The 20,813-nt window shown below is 42.7% G+C and overlaps 1 protein-coding gene and 1 non-coding gene across 3 annotated transcripts in view; both read left to right on the top strand.

The window, feature by feature from the left end:
• TAF3 (TATA-box binding protein associated factor 3) overlaps positions 1–20,023 on the top strand; it is a 119,088-nt gene extending 99,065 nt beyond the window's left edge. For both annotated transcript variants that reach the window (XM_040248236.1, XM_040248237.1), the window contains 3 exons: positions 13,861–14,116; positions 17,091–17,197; positions 18,114–20,023. In XM_040248236.1, the coding sequence (XP_040104170.1) occupies positions 13,861–14,116; positions 17,091–17,197; positions 18,114–18,228 (478 nt within the window). In that variant the 3' untranslated portion in view covers positions 18,229–20,023. The remainder of the gene's footprint in view (positions 1–13,860; positions 14,117–17,090; positions 17,198–18,113) is intronic.
• On the top strand, positions 16,731–16,802 carry TRNAG-UCC. Its single transcript has one exon. It is a non-coding gene; the product is annotated as a tRNA-Gly (tRNA).
• Positions 20,024–20,813: the final 790 nt, after the last annotated feature.

Raw genomic sequence — 20,813 nt, 5'->3', positions numbered from 1 at the left:
TTTCCCTTTCTCCCTTGCTTTTCACTTCTCTTCTTTCCTCAGCTATTTGTGAGGCTTCCTCAGTCAATCACTTTGCCTTCTTGCATTTCTTTTTCTTTGGGATGGTTTTGATCACTGCCTCCTGTACAGTGTTACAAATCTCTGTCCATAGTTCTATAGGCACTCTCTTTACCAGATCTAATCTCTTGAATCTATTTGTCACCCTCACTATATACCCTCACTATATAATCATAAGGGATTTGATTTAGGTCGTACCTGAATGGCCTAGTGGTTTTCCCTGCATTCTTCAATTTAAGGCTGAATTTTGCAATAAGGAGCTCGTGATCTGAGCCACAGTCAGCCCCAGGTCTTACTTTTGCTAACTGTATAGAGCTTCCCCATCTTTGGCTGCAAAGATGCAAAATAATCCAGGAGTTGGTGGTGGACAGGGAAGCCTGGTGTGCTGCAGTCCATGGGGTTGCAAAGTCGGACACAACTGAGTGACTGGACTGAACTGACTGCTGATGCAGAATGATCAATCTGCTTTCAGTATTGACCGTCTGATGATGTCCATGTGTAAAGTAGTCTCTTGTGTTGTTGGAAGTTGTTTGCTGTGACCAGGGTGTTCTCTTGGCAAAATTGTTAGCCTTCACTCTTCTTCATTTTGTACTCCAGTGCCAAACTTGCCTGTTATTCCAGTTATCTCTTAACTTCCTACTTTTGCATTCCAGTCCCCTATGATGAAAAGGACATCTTTTTTTTTTTGGTGTTAGTTCTAGAAGATCTTGTAGGTCTTCAGAGAACCGGTTTACTTGAGGTTCTTCAGCATCAGAGGTTGGGGCACAGACTTGGATTACTGTGTTGAATGGTTTGCCCTGGAAACAAACCAAGATCGTTCTGTCACTATTGAAATTGCACCCAGATACTATATTTTGGACTCTTTGATTGACTATGAGGGCTACTCCATTTCTTTTAAGGGATTCTTGCCCACAGTATTAGATATAATGGTCATCTGAATTAAACTCGCCCATTCTCATCCATTTTAGTTCACAGATTCCTAAGATATGGATGTTCACTCTTGCCATCTCTTGCTTGACCATATCCAGCTTACCTTGATTCATGGACCTAACATTCCAGGTTCCTCTGCAATATTGTTCTTTACAGCATCGGACTTTACTTTTACCACCAGGCACATCCACAACTGGGAGTCTCTTCTGCTTTGGCCCAGCCTCTGCATTCTTTCTGGAGCTATTAGTAATTGCCCTCCACTCTTCCCCATAGCATATTGAATGCCTTCCCACCTGGTGGGAAAGCGTTCCCATCTTCCGGTGTCATATTTTTTTGCCTTTTTATGCTGTCCACGGGACCTTCGAGGCAAGAATACTGGAGCAGTTTGCCATTCCCTCCTCCAGTGGACCACGTTTTGTCAGAACTCTCCACTATGACCTGTTTTGTGTGGCCCTACATGGCATGGCTCATAGCTTCATTGAGTTATGCAAGCCCCATTGCTATAAGCAATAGAATTTTATATAAAATACAACATAATCAGTAAAGAGGCGTCTTTTTGTTTTTTGTTTTTTTTAAATCTAAATCAGTGGTCAACAAGCTACGGCCATGGGCCAGTCCATCCCACTGTGTGTTTTTTATGGCTCGGCTGAAAGAAATTAAAAGAAGGATAACACTTTATGACACTTGAAAATGATATGAAATTAAAAGTAATCTTTTATTGTTGTAGTATAGGGATCATGGCTTATTCCTTGGCAGTAATGATGGAAAAGAGACGGTAGATTCATAAAACATGCCTTTATGTAGTTTGTATTCACCTGGGGCTGTAATGATGCTCTTTTGAAGTGGAATTAATGAGTAGACTAGAACTCAAAGGGGGGTTTGAATAGTCTAGGGGGAGGAGTTGTTTATTTCTGAAGAACAGGCAGCGAGTAGAGTCTTTTGAAGCCATAGGAAAAAAAGAAACACTTTACAGGGTTCAAATTATACCCTCTTGTTGGAAGATCTCTAGGACAATATTTAGTTTCTAAATCTTATATAAAGAAATGATGCCTCTGACCCGTGATCCAGGAAAGTGCTTTGAGGTTAGACTGTTTCCTCTCTTCTCTGTTATTGTTCCTGGAAGCCAGACAGAGGGCCCTTGTCCCCCTTGGTTGAACACTTCTGCCGAGTGTGGTTTAAAGGGTCTGTGGGGATCCAATGCCACCTCCTAATTGTGTTAAAGTTCAAGGTGACTCTCCAAGCACCTCAGATTCCTTTAACAAGTATCCCAGGAATGAGGACCCAGAGTTCCCCTTAGTCTATATTGAAGAGGAAACTAAAATACTGATCCTGAAGTTACAGACTCAGCATCTGTAGCTTGCAGGGGTGGTGTGAACGGGAAGAAAGAATGCACTCAAGTAAATCGACGAATAACTGAGTCTGGCCTAACGGCCAAGCTTTGCCGTGATGCCGAGAGAGCAGGTAGGTTTAGCTGGCCTGGGAGCAGCGCCTAACATCAGATTGGTCAGGTTAGTATGGATGCTGTTGAGGTCCCCCTGGACTTGGTGCTGGAAGGGACGGTGAGTGTCCCTTGGGATCAGAGGCGCTGTGGGCTGGCCAAGTGGCAGCACAGTCGCCATGTTATTTGTTGTCCCAGTCTTGTCATTACTGAGTCAGTTTATTTTCAGTAAGCCTAGGAGAATTGGGCTGACTTTTGGTGTCCGTGCATTTAGCCATTTCTGTGAAGGATATGAACAGAACACAGTGTTGTAAGCGAGGGAGCATCTGAGGGGCGGGGCTGCTTAGACAGGATTGTCAGAAGAGACATGTGGAGCATTAATGTGTGGTTATATTTATAAAGCGCAAAATTCTATTAAAGGAGCATCTCATTTAAAAAGGCAGCTTAAAGTATTGGTAGAGTATTAAGAGGAAAGGCCCTCATATGTAAAGATTTGAGGGTAACAATGGTGGTTGGGGGTTACGCGGTCTTCCCCTCCTCACATTTCTCCATGTCTCTTTAGGCTCTCCTCTCACTGGCACCGGGGAGGTGGGTCTGTCCTTTCCTCCATCTGTCCTGTGGCTCTTTTGGGGGCACGGGCTGAGTGGCTGTCCTGCCAGCAGTATAATTTGGCCTGGTTGGTGGGGCTGCTGTACTGGAGAAGTTTGGAGCTGGTCCTGCTCTCAGGGCACTGCTGCCCTGGCTCAGAGAGTTCACCAGAGATGGGTAATGGGTTGGGCCCCTCCACACATCAGCCGGCTTCCCAAGTGGCGCTGGTGGTAAAGAACCAATGCAGAAGACATAAGAGACACAGGGTCAGTCCCTGGGTCAGGAAGATCCCTTGCAGGAGGAAACGGCAACCCACTCTAGTAGTCTTGCCTAGAGAATCCCAAGGACAGAGGAGCCTGGTGGGCTACAGTCCAAAGGGTCGCAAGGCATCGGACACGACTGAGTGGCTTAGCGTACACACATCCAGGCATGCTCAGTCATTGTTCCAGGTAATACCCGATACTGTGTTTGGTCAAGTGACCCAGAATCGTTCTGTGTCACTTTCATGAAAACAGTATCATTACCATTAATAATTCTAAATTTTCTTTTGGCTGAGAGGACATAATAGATACTCTCTGTTACAAGTTTAATCCTTTTCCCAAAATGCACACAATTTGCCAAAGTATTTTTCATTGACGACTTTACTGCTGGCAACTAACCTTTTCCTTCTGCTAACACTTTGTCACCATAGCCATGAGTATTATCAGATTTCTTACAATTCAGGAAATTCTTTCATTAATCAGAGCTCTCTTAGCAGAGGTGCTAAAAATTGGATGCTTTCCTTTTCCTGTAAGTAATTCAGTTTTATGTTGCAGTTTATAGAGTATAGTTTATGCCTGGGAGGAGGCTTCTTTTTTAAAAAATTTATTTATTTTCAATTAAAGGATGATTGCTTTACAATATTGTGTTGGTTTCTGCCGTACATTTACATGAATCAGCCAAAGATACATATGTCCCCTTCCTCTTGAACCGAGACTGCTCAATAGTTGTAATTTCTAAATTATCTATATATACCATAATAATGGATGCTAAAACTTTTTGCTCATTAATCCTGAAAAATAAATGGTTAACTTTTAAAAATGTAAAGTAAGTATAGATATTTGGTGTCTTTTCTGTGATCCAAACTTTTCTGATTAACTCTTTTTGACAATACAACCAGAAATAGAAGATAACTATGCACAATTACATAAATAACCATTTAAAATATTTTTAAAGAAGGTAAGCATTTTATGTTCTTATGTAACCAGATTTAACTGAAAGACATTTAATAGGTAAAATGTGTATAGTGGTATTTTAGTGGCAAGTTCTTTAGAAAAATAATAGCAAATTATTTTTATTTCACTTCTGCATATTTTCCTACACTTAAAATGTTGTTTATTCATGTGTAGCTTTTTTCTAGTTTAAATAAATTTAAGAGTGACTTAGAGAACATAAAATAAAGATACTGGAAAGTACTAGGAAACCAAGAGCAAGGTGAGGAAAAAAGAAAATTTATACTTCAGATATGATCACGACTTCCTAGCAATAAGGGCAGAGTGAGATACATTTTTTAAAAAAGAAAGTACCCCTTAGTTTCTCAGGAGAGACTTTTTCAAGATGCTAAATTTGAAGCTTTATTTCCATAGGAACCTGATGGCAAAATAGCTGTCTTCCATAGCAGCTTTTATGGCAGATGAAAGGCATTGTTTTCTTTGACTGTTTCTTAGACCAGCCCCTAGTCCAAGGGTGTAGCCTCGAAGCCACGCAGTGCAGGTGCTTTATAGAGAGCCCTCCCTTCTCCAGCTGAAACACTCCTGCTTTCTATTAGTCAGGACTCTGGGCTCAAGTAACAGAAACCCTAATCAAACTAGCTCAAACCACGGGTAAAGCAGTTTATTTGACTCTAGGCAAGGTGACTTTAACCAAGGTTCAAAAAGTGTCATTGAGACTCTGCCCACTTTCTTTTTCTCTGTCTGGCCTCTGTGTGGAGGCAGAGATGGTCCCAGTTGCTCTTGGCCGGCGTGGTTCTTTCTGTGCTCATAGGCTGAACCCCTCACTTGACAGCACCCCTTGTGGGCTCCCATCCTGGAGCCAGCCAGCCCCAGTGGGAGGGCATGGAGCCCTGTTGGAGAGGGCTGGTAGGTTCCAGAAGCAGAGAAGGGCGCTCCCACTGGGATAAGGGGGAGGGGCAGGCAGAAACGATTGATATGCTTTTCTTTTATGTAGAGAAAGGCAGTCAAGTTCATGTTTTAATAAAAGCATGTTGAAGAGGCAGAGCAAGGGAGCTTGTTGTTTAAAAAAAAAAAAAAGATGATCCTTTAGAAATAAAGTTCAAGAACATTTCAGACCATCATCCTGTCAGACTTGGAAAGCCTTTTGTTCTTCTATTTTTAATTTGTTTCCCTTGCAGTAAAACTGTCTGCTTTGATTTAAAAAAAGAAAAAAAAATAGATTGAAAAGCGTTGATAGTTTTCTTTGTTTTGCCGTGGTTAACTTGCCGCTGACACAGAAACATTTCATAGGTATTTTGCCTGTATGAGAAGCTATCTAAAAGAACAGTGACCCCTCAAAAAATTAATAAATAAGAATAAAAAACTTAAGAATGACTGTATTTAAAATCTATGGCAAATAACTTATTTTTAATGCTAGTGAAATATGGTACCATGACAAATGAAATTTCCTAGCCGCTAAACAATGAGAACACAAATTGTGGGTGGTAGCCATTATTCTTGCTACTTTTTGTACTTATATTGATAAATTCAACAGACCTAAACCCATATATCTCAGTTATAATTCCAAGAGGAAGCAGGTCGTTAACATTTTTCTTGCTCGGGTCTTCAGCCCTTTTCTGATATTTTCCAGACTGGGAGGATCTTGACCTTCTTAGAGCACTCTCTCTTTTTTACCCTGCTAAAGTTTAGATGAAATCCCTAAGTTTGATTTCTTCCCCTGATGCATGGTAATTTGTTGACTATCGCCAAAGATACAGTGTATCCAAGAGAAAAAAAAATAGTATGCTGTCAGAAAAACTGGCTTCAGGTTTGGGGAAATGTTTTTACTACCCAGTAAAACAAGTGGAAAGATTATAATCAAAGCATTTCCATCTTACTTGTAAACAATTACAGCAGTCCTTACACGGATGCCACATTAGAAGACTGGGGAAAATTTACTGGATTCCATTCTAATGCAATTAGAGCTAATTTTGTTCTTTAAATGAATAAAAGGTCAGCTAGTAAATCTAGCTTATCTTGCGTCCAGACTTCAATAAATTGTTTTATTTAATTTGTTGTAAAAGATCTTATCCTTAATGGGCCTAGGTCTTATTTAGTTCACTTAGGTTTTAAAATATTTATGACCACCTTTTTAGATATGATTTGAATGATAGTTGGAAAGTTCCTCTCTGCTGTGTTATCAAGGCCCAGGATCACTAATTGAGTGAATATAGGAAGGTACTTAAGATTTGTTATCTAGAAAAAGCTGATGTGAACTTCCAGAATTTAAATGTTCTTTAACCTGTGACAGGCAGAGGTAATTTAGCTATATCATGGTAACCTTTTGGATACTGTCTTACTTATAATTTCCCCTAAAGATCAAACTACTTGCACTTCCAGTGTTTAAAGAGAGTGTAGAGCTCCTAATGAGAACATTCTTATTATTACTGACAACAACACAGATAATTTAAATCCTTCGCATCCTATCCTTCCCATCATTTTATAGGGCTGGCTCAGATGGTAAAAAAATCTGCCTCCTATGCAGAATAGTTTTGATCTGGGTTTGATCCCTGGGTTGGGAAAATCCCCCTGGAGAAGGGAATGGCAACCCACTCCACAATTCTTGCCTGAAGAATCCTATGGACAGAGGATCCTGGCAGGCTACAGTCGTGGAGTTGCAGAGTCGGACATGACTGAGCGACTAACACTTTCATTTCAATATTAAAATATTTCCGCAGGGACTTTAGAGGCACAGTGTGATGTTTCTTCCTCTTTGTCCCCGCCCTGGCCTCCTTGTGAGATGAACACTCGCATCTCAGCCTGACCTCTGTGACGGAGAACCCACACGGGTTGGGTTCAGGGACTTGTCACTGCGGGGACTGACTGGCCGTATCACCCCTGTTTGGATTCACTCTTCCAGGTTCCAGAGCTGCACCTGTCCTCACACCTTGTCCTTCAGCCTGGTCCAGGAAGGAGCCCAGCATCCCTCCTGACCTTCAGGACCCGTTCCTTCTCCATCCCGACCTTTACTGGCCCTGCCCTTCCCACCCAGCCCCCACCCCCCGCCTCCTTTGTTACCTCTTCCCATCTGTATCTTCTTCTCTTCCCTTCTCCAGTCTTCCCTTGGGTTCTGCCATCCTGACCCTCACACACATGCCTACCAGCCTCCCCTCCAGGTGAGGGAAAGGTCACATAGATGCCTCTTCTCATTTTCACTTTTCAAAACGTATTCTGGACTTTGTTCTAATTCCTGCCCACCCCCCACCCCAATTTTATTCCTCAACTCACCACATCCTGGTTTCTGCTCTGGAAACTTTCCTGAAGCTTCTTATTAAGATGATTAAATGCATCCTGAGACAATGCCACAGCCCTGAGACTTCATCCTTCCTGTTCTTCCAATACCTTCTTCCCCCCAAGCCTTTTTGAAAACCTCTCGTCCTTGTTTTTCATGACACAGTGCTCTCTCTCCATCACTGCTTCTGTTTTTCTTTGATCACTTTCTCTTCTTGCCCTTGATCCACCACTCTGTTCTTTCTCCCTAAATTTTCTTTTTTGTTCTTTTCAAAGTTAGGCAATGATGATTCCCAAATCTTTCCTTCCAGCTCAGATTTCTCCCCAAGATGTGGCCTAATCTGCCCAATTACCTGCTAGAAAGCCCAAGTGGGAGGACCAGAGAGGCATTTCAAACATGTGCTTAGAATTTTAATCAGTTATTTCTGCTTCTTTAGCCCACAAAGGTGGAAGTATATATATATGTGTGTGTGTGTGTGTGTGTATTTATCTCTCTGGGCTTCCCTGCTGGCTCAGGGTAAAGAATCTGCCTGCCAAGCAAGAGATCCAGGTTTGATCCCTGGGTCAGGATGATCCCCTGGAGGAGGAAATGGCAACCCACTCCAGTATTCTTACCGGGATAGTCCCACGGAGAGAGGAGCCTGGTGGGCTACAGTCCATGGAGTCACAGAAGAGACATGACTTAGTGACTAAAACAACAGCAGCAGCAACATACATCTACATATGTAGCACAGGCTATAAATATGTTTTTTTTTTCATGCTATTTACAGAGGAAGGTAAAAGTTCATGTAAAGCATGATCATTTTGGATAAAGACACAATAGCTATTACCAAATTTTAATATATTTTAAAGTAGTATCGTTGGGCTTTCCAAGCACGACCTCAGTCATAACTGAATATTACAACACTACAGTGAGACACAGATCTTAATCACAATCTTGTTCATTTTTCTAGTTCACTGAATATCATCTCCTGCTTTAAATGTTTTCATATAACTGGAATGTTATTTAACCCTACAATGGATGAATGAATGAATGAATGAATGATGCTTGCTCATCTTTTACAGTTAACTTGCATACTTTCATGTATAAGCATCTTATCCTCCTCTGTAGACTCCTGGCCCAGAAAGTATTAAAAGTGAGGTTTCATCAGTCCCGACCATTCAGTTTCATTTGGTTTGGCTTTTTCTTATTGAAGGCACCCTTTCTTTGCTGGAGAGAAGCAGAAGCTTTTCTAACATCACAAAATCTTTTACAAGTTCTGACTGCGAGGAATTTGTTTTTTTTTTTTTTCCAAAAGAACCCTGACCTTTGTTCTGGAAAACAGCTTCATGGTCTTACGTGTTTTAAAAATTATTTTGCATTTGAAAATACTAATTTGATTATATACATAGTAAAACTGTCAGAAATACACTTGTGCAAGCGGCAAATTTGGATCAGATGTTGTGTCTTCTCTCAGGAACATAGATATAAACAATCATAACAGAAAATAGAAAGTGTGAAAGTCTGTAAGAGATACATCTCAACTGATCCAGATGTTCAAGTTGATTACTTCCAGCCCAGAAGGATCAGAAAAGACTTGGGTGGAGCTGAATTTGAGGAGTCACCTGAAGTCACTGTGTGTGAGTGTGTATGTATGTATGTGTGGCTAGTTGTGTCACCAACAAGAAATACATTGAGGTTCATTCTTTTCTGTTTATTTTTTACTTGTAGGCAGTTTTATAACTTAAAATTTCTGGATATGTAAGACATTTCCTTGCCTCCAAAGTTGAGAATGTATAATAAGATGTATTCAGAGAAGTCTTGCTCTCCATCCTATCCCTCTGCTTTTATCCTCATGGCTTTACATCTTACCATTTTTGTTTCTTTTTTAAATTATCTTTTTGTCTATCTTTCTGAAAATACTGTGAAGAAATATACATTTTTATTTATCTAAGCACTCTTGTCCTTCTAGGCCATTTTACAGATTTTGAACATCTGACAATAGAAGTCTAATCACTTGGGGACCTCCTTTAGAAAGGAACACTCTACAGTGGCTATATTTTCCTTTAATTACTTCATGCAATCTGTTTCATTTTTCAAATAGGTCATGCCTGAATTAAAAGATAAAATGTTTGCCACTTGGTATGTACTTGGGTTATGACAAGATAAGATGATGTAAATATTCAAGAGGCAAGCCATGAGCTTGAGGAATTAACTCCATTTACAGTTATGTACTAATTATATGAACACTCAGAGTTGAGCTGCAAGGATCAAGAAGAAGAAGGATAATGAATGATTTGAAGAATCAACATAACACCAATTCTCATAATTGTGTTTGGGTATTTGTTCCTTTTGATCACATGTGAAATATGGAAATGACTGTGTTACCGTTCACTGTTTTAAGTTCTGATGCTCTCAAATATAATTTCTCCTAAATTCTAGGTATTTATTTTTGTTTCTAATTGAGATGAATTAAATACTAATTAAATACTTGGTATATTAATTTTCTATTTCTGCGTAACTAATGACCCCAAAACTTAACAGCTAAAGCCACAAACCTGTATTACTTCCCAGTTTCACGTGGATCAGGAATTTGGGGTGGTTTTGACTCCAGTCTCCATCAAGCCACTGCCCTGGGCCTTGGTCACTGGAAGGCCTCCCCAGGGCTGGAGAATGGCTTGTGGGCTCACACGTGGCTGTGGGCAGGAGGCCCCACTGACCAGTCATGTGGGCCTCTTCCTAAGGCAGATTCAGCATCGTCATGACTTAGCCCCTGGCTTCCCCAGAGCTCTTGATCCGAAAGAGAGCAAGACAGGCGCCGCAGTGTCTCTCATGACCTAGCTGGACGTCACGTGTAGTTATTTCACAATAGCCTGTTAGCAGCCGTCCAAGTCAGAGCCCACCCAGGCTGTGAGGAGACTACCCCAGGGCGGGAGGGGCTGCTGGAGGCAGCCTACCACTCTTGGGCCTAGTACCTCTGGGACTTTTAAAAGAAAAGTAAGAATGCAAAACTGTGATGTCTTATAACCACTGATGCAACAATGCTAGTACGACAACCACACTAATACATAGTGAAAACTCAGCGGTCTCCTTTTGGTAAGGAGGTGTTAGTTTACAGTACACCATGGGAATCTGTTTCATGTGTGTCTCAAAAGATGCACAGAATTGCTGAGATTGATCAGAGGTTTAAATATGAAGAAGAAAAGCAAGTTAGGATGCCAGGGACAGGGGAGCCTGGTGGGCTGCAGTCTATGGGGTCACGCAGAGTCGGACACGACTGAAGCGACCCAGCAGCAGCAGCAGCTTTATCAAAGTGAGTTTTTTCTCCAAAACATCAAACAACTTCCCTGTTGAAAAATTGATGTAAAATTCATGGAGGCACTTAGACAGTAGATTTTACCGATGGCATCATTTTGTTGCCATTTAAAAATGGCTCTTGGCTTCTAAGGGCGAGTAAATGAGCCATTGTGAGGGAACTTGTGAACTTCGAGCGGTGAGTAGCCTGCCATTGGACTTCGATGATTCTGATGGCTGGCCTCACAGTGTTTGTGCACAATTGCTGACTGGTGAGGATCTTTAAACTCCCCCTGGTAGAGTTCCGGGATGGGGAGAACAGAAGGCAATGTCTGAATGTAGGAAACAACAAAGGTTGATGGTGAAGACCAGTGGGAACCCAAAATTATTTTTATGATGATCAGATTAGGTTGAGGGATGGCAGTTTGTGTTACAGCTGAGGAGAATTTATGTGATACCGTTATCTATTTTTTCGATAATGTTCAAAATTAAAGCGATAATAAAAAAGTTGTTCTTAAAACTCTGCCTCCAGTTACCTCAAAAGTAATGGAGCAGCTGGAATCAACGATAGCTTTCAAATTGTCATCAGTTTTCTTGTGGATTTCAAGAGTTGGGAAAGGCAGGTCACTTTAGAGCCTACATAACACCAGTCTGTATGCAGGTCAGGAAGCAACAGTTAGAACTGGACATGAAACAACAGACTGATTTAAAATAGGGAAAGGAATACATCAAGGCTGTATATTGTCACCCTGCTTATTTAACTTATATGCAGAGTACATCATGAGAAACGCTGGGCTGGGTGAAGTATTCCAAGCTGGAATCAAGGTTGCCAGGAGAAATATCAATAACCTCACGTACGCAGATGACACCACCCTTATGGCAGAAAACGAAGAAGAACTAAAGAGCCTCTTGATGAAAGTGAAAGAGGAGAGTGAAAAAGTTGGCTTAAAACTCAGCTCAACATTCAGAAAACTAAGATCATAGTATCTGGTCCCAACACTTCATGGCAAATAGATAGGGAAACTATGGAAAAAGTGAGAGACTTTATTTTCTTGGGCTGTAAAATCACTGCAGATGGTGACTGCAGCCATGAAATTAAAAGATGCTTGCTCCTTGGAAGAAAGGTTATGACTAACCTAGACAGCATATTAAAAAGCAGAGACATTACTTTGCCGACAAACATCTGTCTACTCAAAGCTATGGTTTTTCCAGTAGTCATGCATGGATGTGAGAGTTGGACTATAAAGAAAGCTGAGTGGCGAAGAATTGATGCTTTTGAACTGTGGTGTTGGAGAAGACTCTTGAGAGTCCCTTGGACTGCAAGGAGATCCAACCAATCCATCCTAAAGGAAATCAGTCCTGAATATTCATTGGAAGGACTGATGCTGAAGCTGAAACACCAATACTTTGGCCACCTGATGCGAAGAACCTACTCATTTGAAAAGACCCTGATGCTGGGAAAGATAGAAGGGGATGACAGAGGATGAGATGGTTGGATGGCATCACTGACTCAATGGACATGAGTTTGAGTAAATTCTGGGAGTTGGTGATGGATAAGGAGGCCTAGCGTGCTGTAGTTCATGGGGCCGCAAAGAGTTGGACACGACTGAGCGCCTGAACTGAACTCCAGTCTGATCTCCTGGAAGCAAAAAATTAGTACATATTTTGTCTCATCAACACTGAGTACCCACTTTAGTGTTTTTACTTTTGCTACTCAGAAAATTTGAATGAGAAATATATATGTAAATATATATATCAATATCAATATGTACCATATTTAAAGGAATAATTAATTGAACTAGAGTAATTCAATTGAATTGGAGGAATAAGCATTTGGAAGGATTATCTTTATTAGTTATTTTCATGAAAGTGCCATTTCTCTAAATTGGAAAATAAGCAGATTTGTTCTGGTAGGTATTTTGAGACCTCAGGTATTGCCCCATAAACTGATCAGCAGTCTGTTTACATCCATTGGCTTCACTGCTAACGCTAAACCATTTTCATGGGTACCATTCATAAGCCTTGAAGGTAAGGGAGACCCTAGATCCAAACTGTCCTATTCAGAAAAAAAGAAATGATAATTACACAACATGACGTGTTAAAGGTATTAGCTGAGCCACGGCAGTAATCAGATTGGAGTATACGAATGTGTCAAACCGACGCATTGTGCAGTCAGACTTACACGAGGTTACCTGTTGGTTAGATCTCAGTTACAAAAAACTACGTGAGGAAAGCTTGTTACCAATGATAAATAGAATGTGAATTGTTTATATACTCGAAATGCCTAAAACAGCAGTGGGATGCACTGTTTATGGGTATCTGAAGAAAAAATTCAAAGAACAGAAATGTGGAAACACCTGCTAGCTGGGGGACAGTGGACCCTTCTGGAGGAGAGAAGGAGAGAGACCAGAAATAAATACATTTTGTCTATACTTGAAATGATATATACTGCCCCCTGCCAAATAAAGGAACTTTGTATAAAAAAAGAAGAAGAAATAGTTTGAGGACCAAATGGGCAGGCCTCAGTTCAAAGCCTGCCACTCATTTACCCAAACTCCTTTCTCTCTCTACTCCTGTTTTCTTGTTTATAAAACAAGGGTCACTGCAGCTTTTTTGAAGTTGCCCTGAGGACTGAATGGGGTAATGTGTGGGAAGTACCTAGTATAACATCTGACTGCTTAGAGGTGCTCAGCAACTAGTGCTTTTAAGTGACTTGCGTAAGGTCACACCCCAGCCTGTGGAAGACGTAGGGTTAGACCTCGGACCTCCTGGTCCTGAGTCTAGTTCTTCTTCCCCGGCGTGGGTTCTATGAAGAAGGCAGTGTTGATGCAGAAACAGAACAGCAGGCAGCTCTGACCATGGAAAGGAGCTGGAGCCCCTGCCTATTTCCCGCTGCCCAGCCTGTCTTCCCTGCCCTGATCGTGGAGAAGCAGCTTGGGCAAGAGCCTTGCAGCCTGCGCTCTGTCTCTCTCTGCACTCTCCGAAGTCTTTCGCTGCTAGAAGAACCGAGTGATTGTGCCATTGTGTTTGTAGCTACCTGGCTTGACTCAACTGTGTGTTTTGATTTTTCCTTTTCTCTCTTTTGTTGACAGTGTCATCAGCAAAGTGGTTCCAGCCCCCGAGGCTAAGCCGTTGCCTTCTCTGAACAGACCCAAGACGCCGCCACCTGCCCCAGCCCCCACCCCGGCCCCCATGCACGTCACCCCTGCCCCGGTGCCTTTGCCCCTCCTGGCCCCGGCCAGCGCGCCCCTCGCCGGGATGCCCGCCCCAGCGCCTGCTGCTTCGGGAGCCGCCAGCTCCAAAGCCCCCGTCCGCAGTGTGGTCACGGAGACGGTCAGCACTTACGTGGTGAGCTGCTTTCTGTTTTGGGGAGTATTTAAGAGAAAGGCACTTAAGAGCTCACTCTTTGCTCATGAAAGTGTTTCCAATTAAAAAAGCAGTGTCAGACGTATCATCATTGAATTTCAGAAGCAATTCTTCATGACTGGAAAGGCACGTTCATTGCATTTTCAAGCCTTTGGCTGAAAGTATTGTGTTAGGATGTTTGCATAGTCTCCATAAATAATGTCAGAGCATTGTTTTTGTTATTCGTCATTGTTTTGGAATATAACTATACACACACACACACATACACACACATAAACATATATACAGCACAATCCGTGTATAAATATAGAGGTGAATAGTGACAGTCAAACTCCTCATTGACTTTCTTGATCAAGCAGTGATTCACTTCAGAGAATAATTAGCATGGCATGCACATATCTCATGGGCCAGCTGCTCTTTCTGAGCAGGAACACTAATTATAGTATCTCACTGGCTGAGGTTCAGAACTTATCAGGGCCTGCAGAATGAACGGAGATGAATCTGTCAACCACAGAATTTCCTGAGTCCCAGCCTGTCTTCAGGTGGAAAAACTCACCTTGACAAATGCATTCACACGGTTGTCATGAGGCCGTTTTCTCATGTTTCATCCCTGCTCGGTACTATCAGATCTAGCTCAAGCCCTGCATTCTGTTGAGTATTAAATCGGCTCTTTGGGCTCCGTAGTGTTTCACACAAGCACATGACAAAAAGATTTCAGGCACGTGGCGGTCCTCAGGGAGCCGACACTGTGAGACCACTGAGCATGTAGCCTGAGGTGTGTCCGCCTGGTGGTGGCGTGAATCTTTCAGAGTAGATGTGCCTGGGAGGCGACAGGCTCGGACTCCTGCCGTTGCCGTTAAAAATCGTGCAAGTATTACGTTTCTATACGTAAATACGGGCATTTTGAAAGGAAATTTCAATGGATCGTTAAGTGTTTGAGGCACCATCATGATACAGAGGATAAGAAGAAAGTCTCAGAAGTCTTCAGAGAGGATATAAAGACATGAAATATTAATGAGAAAATATTAAATTGGCAATTCAAGACAACAATGGAAGACATGGTACAAACATCTGTGGTCATTAAATCAGTGCATTCAAGGACCAGTTGCCACAGGTGTTTAATTGAGGCCACATCACCCCAAGATGGGTAAATCGGGGAGGACTTTATGCTTGATCTCCTTGACCTCCATTTCTTCAGCTGTAACCAGGGATTGTTAGGCTAGGTGATCCCTGTGGTGTGTTCTAGCTCTAAAATCTGATTCTCCAGTGGATTTTTGAGTCAGCTCCCTGGAGATAGATCAGACTTGCATAAATAGCGTAGACAAAAAGCCTCTGGCCCCTCAGAGACACTTTGTAGACAGAAGACAAAGTGTGTGATTTGAAGGAAGGACACAGGCCAATATTGTTGCTGCCCAATCTGTTATGACGCTGGAACTGGCACTGACATGCCTTCAGCCCCAGTCTCGCCACTTCCCACCTACCCAAGCATTGTTTTAGGAGGGTGGAACCAAGTCAGGTGTTTTTGAAAGAGCCTAGTAAACTGCGAGGGGCTGGGCGCTGTAGCAGATTTCTCATGTCACAGGGTCATGGCCTCCTAATTTCAAGAATCAGCAGCAGGACAGGGCATGCATGGCAGCTTCAGGGCACAGGGTACTGGGCTGGCCTTCACCCCAGACAGCTGGCACAGGCCGACTGGTGGTCTCTCTGCTTAAAACTGGAGACTAGGCCCGAGTCAGGGATGTGGCTGCCCACACAGTTGTTCAGGAAACCTTTACAGCCTTGTCTGCTCTTGCAGAGACTTTCCAGAATGGCAGACCTTAAAATAGTTAGAATTCCGTGAGTTAGAATGAACCATCTCTGCCCCCAATACACCCATCACACAAACACAAAAAAACTGTTTTTCTTCTGCACATCCAGTCAGTGTTGTATCTGAACGTACCAGGAGAGACTACAGCTTTCAAAATCAGCTGAATGAAATTATATGCTGTGTGATCAGCAAAACTTTAAAAAATTAACTCTTAGTTATTGCTGGCTTTGAAAGCCTGTCATAGAATTGTCTCTTCCAGATTGGTCTTGTTCATGTGGAATTTGAGGAGGTGGTTCAGTTGGGAATGCTTCTTATTTGGAACTGCTAAGTCAAGTCCAGAGCACAGCATGTTTGTTGCAAAATAACATGAAAATGTGTGGCTCTTTGGCCTCCTGCGTCCCTTATTTCATTTGCCCTTTAGTTGATTGTACTTTGCTGAAAATGTCATAAAGGGAATGGAAAGTTACTTAGTAACAACTCTTTTATATCCTTGATCTTATCAGCCAGTTCAGGAGGAGGGTTTGGCTAATAAGTAATAAGGCGATATATGCACATAGGCCGTATTTATTAATTCCAGACCTGTGAATGCAATGGAGGGAACAACACAGAGTTGAGCTAGGTAGCTTTTAGAAGTATCAGGCATCAGAAGTCATTCAGAACCTGTGTTTCAGTATTTTTTTAGATAAAGGTGACTGTAGGTCACATGGCTCACAGAAATGATTATCAAATGTTTGTTTTTATGACTTTCAAAAGACAGTTTAAAATAGCCATTAGAAATGTCTTGGGAGTTCCCTGATGGCCTAGTGATTAGGACTCGGCACTTCCATTGCCAGGGCCCAGGTTCAATCCCTGGTCAGGGAACTAAGATTTTGCAAGCCATGCAACGTGGCCAAAAAAAAAAAAAAAGTGGAAGAAAGATCTTATCATTGAACTCTTAGTAGCATTTTTTTTTTTCCCCATATGATGCCAGGATAGTGAGGCCATGATCACAGCTTTAATGAATTGTTAGCTCCTGGGTTTTTCTGTCTGTTCGTTTAGTCTGTCAGTCTATTAGCTCCACAGGGTGTAGGTAATCCTTATAATGCCCTTTTGGGGATTTCTTTTTTCTCAATGCCTCTCTGGTTTCCCTCCCTGCATCCCCCACCCCAGATCCGAGATGAGTGGGGAAACCAGATCTGGATCTGTCCCGGCTGCAACAAGCCCGACGATGGGAGCCCCATGATCGGCTGTGACGAATGTGACGACTGGTACCACTGGTGAGTCCCCTGCGGGACACGGGGGGAGAGGCTCAGCACACGCGTGGCCTCGGCCCATGCAGGCTCTTCTCCCAGGGCAGCTGTCTCCCGGGAACAGCATCTGGAGCAGAATCGCTGTGCCAAGAGAATGGCGTTCATATTGTTTGCAAAAATTAGTCTTTAGACTGTGGCTCTCCAGCCTAAATTCAATGTGTCTCTTGGCGCACGTATTCTTTAGAAAGGGAAAAGGAGAGACAAGGGGTTGGTTCCCTTCCCTTTCTTGTCAGTCATTTTCTGTAGCAGCTGCAGAAACACAGAGGGACCCCATAAACAGTGCCATAAAGTGCAGGAGTACAGGGGCAGCTTGGGTGGCTTCCCCGGCTCCTCAGCGCCCTCCCCAAACTGAAGGCGCAGCATCAGGACACATGCAGACCGCCTTGCTGTGTTATCTTGAAAATATCAGATATGAAAAGATAGGCATCCACTTAATCACATGCTATACAATGTCTCTGAGATAAAAACAAAGCTGTGGCTCAGAAGAATTAGACTATTTCTGGCTGAAAGGATGAATGAGCTAATTAATGTCTCCAGCAGGGCCTGGGGAAGGGGCTCGTGGAAGGTGATCTCCCACACGCCCAGCGGGAGTACAGCAGCGTCTGTCCGCCAGAGCTGGTGACTTGGGTGTCCAGTAAATGCACCTTGAAAGTGAAAGTCACTCAGTCGTGTCCGACTCTTTGTGACCCCATGGACTACACTGTCCGTGGAATTCTCCAGGCCAGAATACTGGAGTGGGTAGCCTTTCCCTCTTCCAGGGGCTCTCCCCAACCCAGGGCTCAAAGCCATGAGGCTAACAGGTTATTGGACGATGTGAAATCGCTGGGAAGCGCAGGGTGAGCAGCCGTGTGTCTGAAGCGCCCTTTGCTCGGTCCCCGCGTAGGCCCTGCGTGGGGATCGCGGCCGCGCCCCCGGAAGAGATGCAGTGGTTCTGCCCCAAGTGCTCCAGCAGGAAGAAGGACAAGAAGCACAAGAAGCGGAAGCACCGCGCGCACTGATGCCTGGGGCGGGGCGGGGCCCGGACGCTGAGCCCCGCCAGACTGAGGACAGGACGCGTGCCCCCCCACCCCCGGGGGCTTCGGAGGGCCCCCGGCCGAGGGCCACGGGGTCGCCCCTGGAGAAAGACGCTCATGCACGGGGCGGGGAAGTGGGGGAGGCCTCGCCTCCGTTTCCTATTACCAGTGACAAGTATTATTAATAAAAAGACTATAATCTTTCCTTTCGATCTTCCTCAATTCTCTCCAGGGCCTTTTCCGTAAGGTGTTAGCTGAGAAGATGGCATGTGGCCCGCCCTGACCGTGCCCAAGGGTGACGTGGGTCGGCTGTATGTGTCTCCAGCCTCCTCCCCTCTGTAGTCAGATAATCGTAATCACATGAAAGAAAACTCCAGGGGGAGTGTCAGTAAATATTTTTGTGATGAAAAATATATGAAGCTTCCCCCACCCCACCCCTTGTTTTTAGTACTAACATGTAAAATGTTCAGGCTTTTTGTGAAATACCTTATATTTTTTAAGAAAAAGGTTTCTATCATGTCCTGTTGGCTCTTCTACAATTTGTTTTTGTTGACTCTCTCACCTGTCCTCTCTCTCTGTCGTCCCCCAGCTTTGCCCTTTCCTCCAAACTGCTGGTGGTCTTCTCATGGGTTACCCATCTCATCAGCTTGTATGAAAACTCTGCACACCAGGAGATCTCCCCTAATGTAAATAATAAATATTTATGAAGTAGTTATTTTTAAAAAAATTTTTATCGTGTTTAATTCTGGCTTTCTGTGAAACGCACTGCGGTGTCAGCCACGTCTGTAATTACTGCTGTACATAAGCAAAGAAGGCTGGAAAAAAAAGAGCCATACGTAAGTTCAAAGTTACCTACCTTGAGCTGAACCCTGGCAGAACACCGGGGGGAGGACCTGAGCAGTTGGAAGGAAAACAAGGCAATTTAAGTCTATGGCTTGTGATTTGAAATTGTTTTGTTATCTCTTCTATTTCTGTAAATTTCTTTGACTTCCTTTTGTTTCAAAGGACATGTAGATTCCCCGAAAGTAAAAAAAAAAAAAAAAAAAAAATACTGTAGCATTTTGTGTTTATATTGTTTTATTTCTGCAAATCTGTTCATTGATATTATGGTTTAAGGCTGAAATGAAGTATATTATGCAATTTTTTTTAAAGAAAACTCATCAAATTTCAGGGTATCACAAAACTTTATTATATTACTATACTGCCCACTATTTATTATATGTTAATAGATGTCTGAGAGATAAACCAAATATTTTATTTTTAATGTAAAACATCAAATTTAATTTTATTAGCATATTTTAGCAACTTTGGAATAAATATGGACTTTTACTTGATTTTGAAATAATCCCAACTTGGGCCAGTGTAATGGATATCTTGAATGCTAGAATATGGGCTTTGAACCTAATACAAATATATTAATAGAATTGTGATTTTTTTTAAATGCCAAGTAAATTGATATTAGTGTATGAATTAATCATATTTTAAAACATATTATGTGGTTAGAGAAATGAGGTTTTCTGCTGTGAATGTTAAATTGCAGATCAGTGTCACCCTCTCAAGTACAGTATTTCATTGCCCTCCTTGTTCTAGAAGCCAACATTTTTCTATGCCTACAAAGAAAGCATCTATGTTGAGATACGTGGTTTTGTTCTATTAATTTGAGATCATCCTAAATACTTTATACAATATTTTCACATGCACAGAATCTACCCCATTAGTGCTTTTTGGAGAGGAATGAGGGTGGGGAAGTGCAAAATAAAGGATTATTGGCTATTTCATAGTTTGCTTTTCCATTTTCTTTACTTAGGATTTAGTTCCTCAAGGCATGGTCAGTGGATCTGACCTTGCCACATCTAAGTGAGCTGGTCACGCCACTGAAATCAGAACGCAGTGCCGATATAGAACTTTCCCCCAGTCCCGCTGTCTGAGAGACCTCAGCCCACAGGACACTGAAGGAATTTCAATCAGTTCGTTGTCTTTTGCTATTTCATGGTTGCTTTCCTAAATCCAGTTCATGATTTTATAAATGGCCTTTGCAATAATAAAACCAAAGAGTCACTTTCAGGGGGCCGAAGAGCTCGGGGGATTAGTAATGGAATACAGAGCCTTTCACCTCTGGGTCAGTGAGCTGAATCCAGTCCAGGCCACCAGAGACTCGGAGTTGTTACCGTCTTCTGACTGTGCAGCGGCCTGTGTGAAATGGGCTGGTGGTCTCTGTCTCTACCCGATGGCTAGCCATACACCAACCAAAAGTGGTCCAAGAGACTGCAAAAGGAAATGTGGATTAGAGAATAAAACCCTGGTGTTCTGAAGCAGAGTTAGAGAGCTGGGCTGAATCACCCCGCATAAAGCTGCACTGAAGAAAAAGAGTTTTACAGACGTCACGAAGAGGATGGAGATGAATTCACTCACCCTAAAGCAGTCGAACTAAATAGGGAAATGAAAAGCCTGTGTTGGATGAGAGGAGGAAGGGTTATGTTGGGAAAGATGCGGTTTTAATCAGGAGAAAACCTTGAGGGGACCCATGCAATAGAGAGTGGGTTTTGGGGGGTTTTTTGACTGGAAAATTC

The sequence above is a fragment of the Oryx dammah genome, unplaced genomic scaffold (genome assembly GCF_014754425.2).
Source record: "Oryx dammah isolate SB20612 unplaced genomic scaffold, SCBI_Odam_1.1 HiC_scaffold_10, whole genome shotgun sequence".
Lineage (NCBI taxonomy): Eukaryota > Metazoa > Chordata > Mammalia > Artiodactyla > Bovidae > Oryx > Oryx dammah.
Note: the sequence above shows the minus strand (reverse complement) of the source record. Positions and strands in the feature narration are given on the sequence as shown.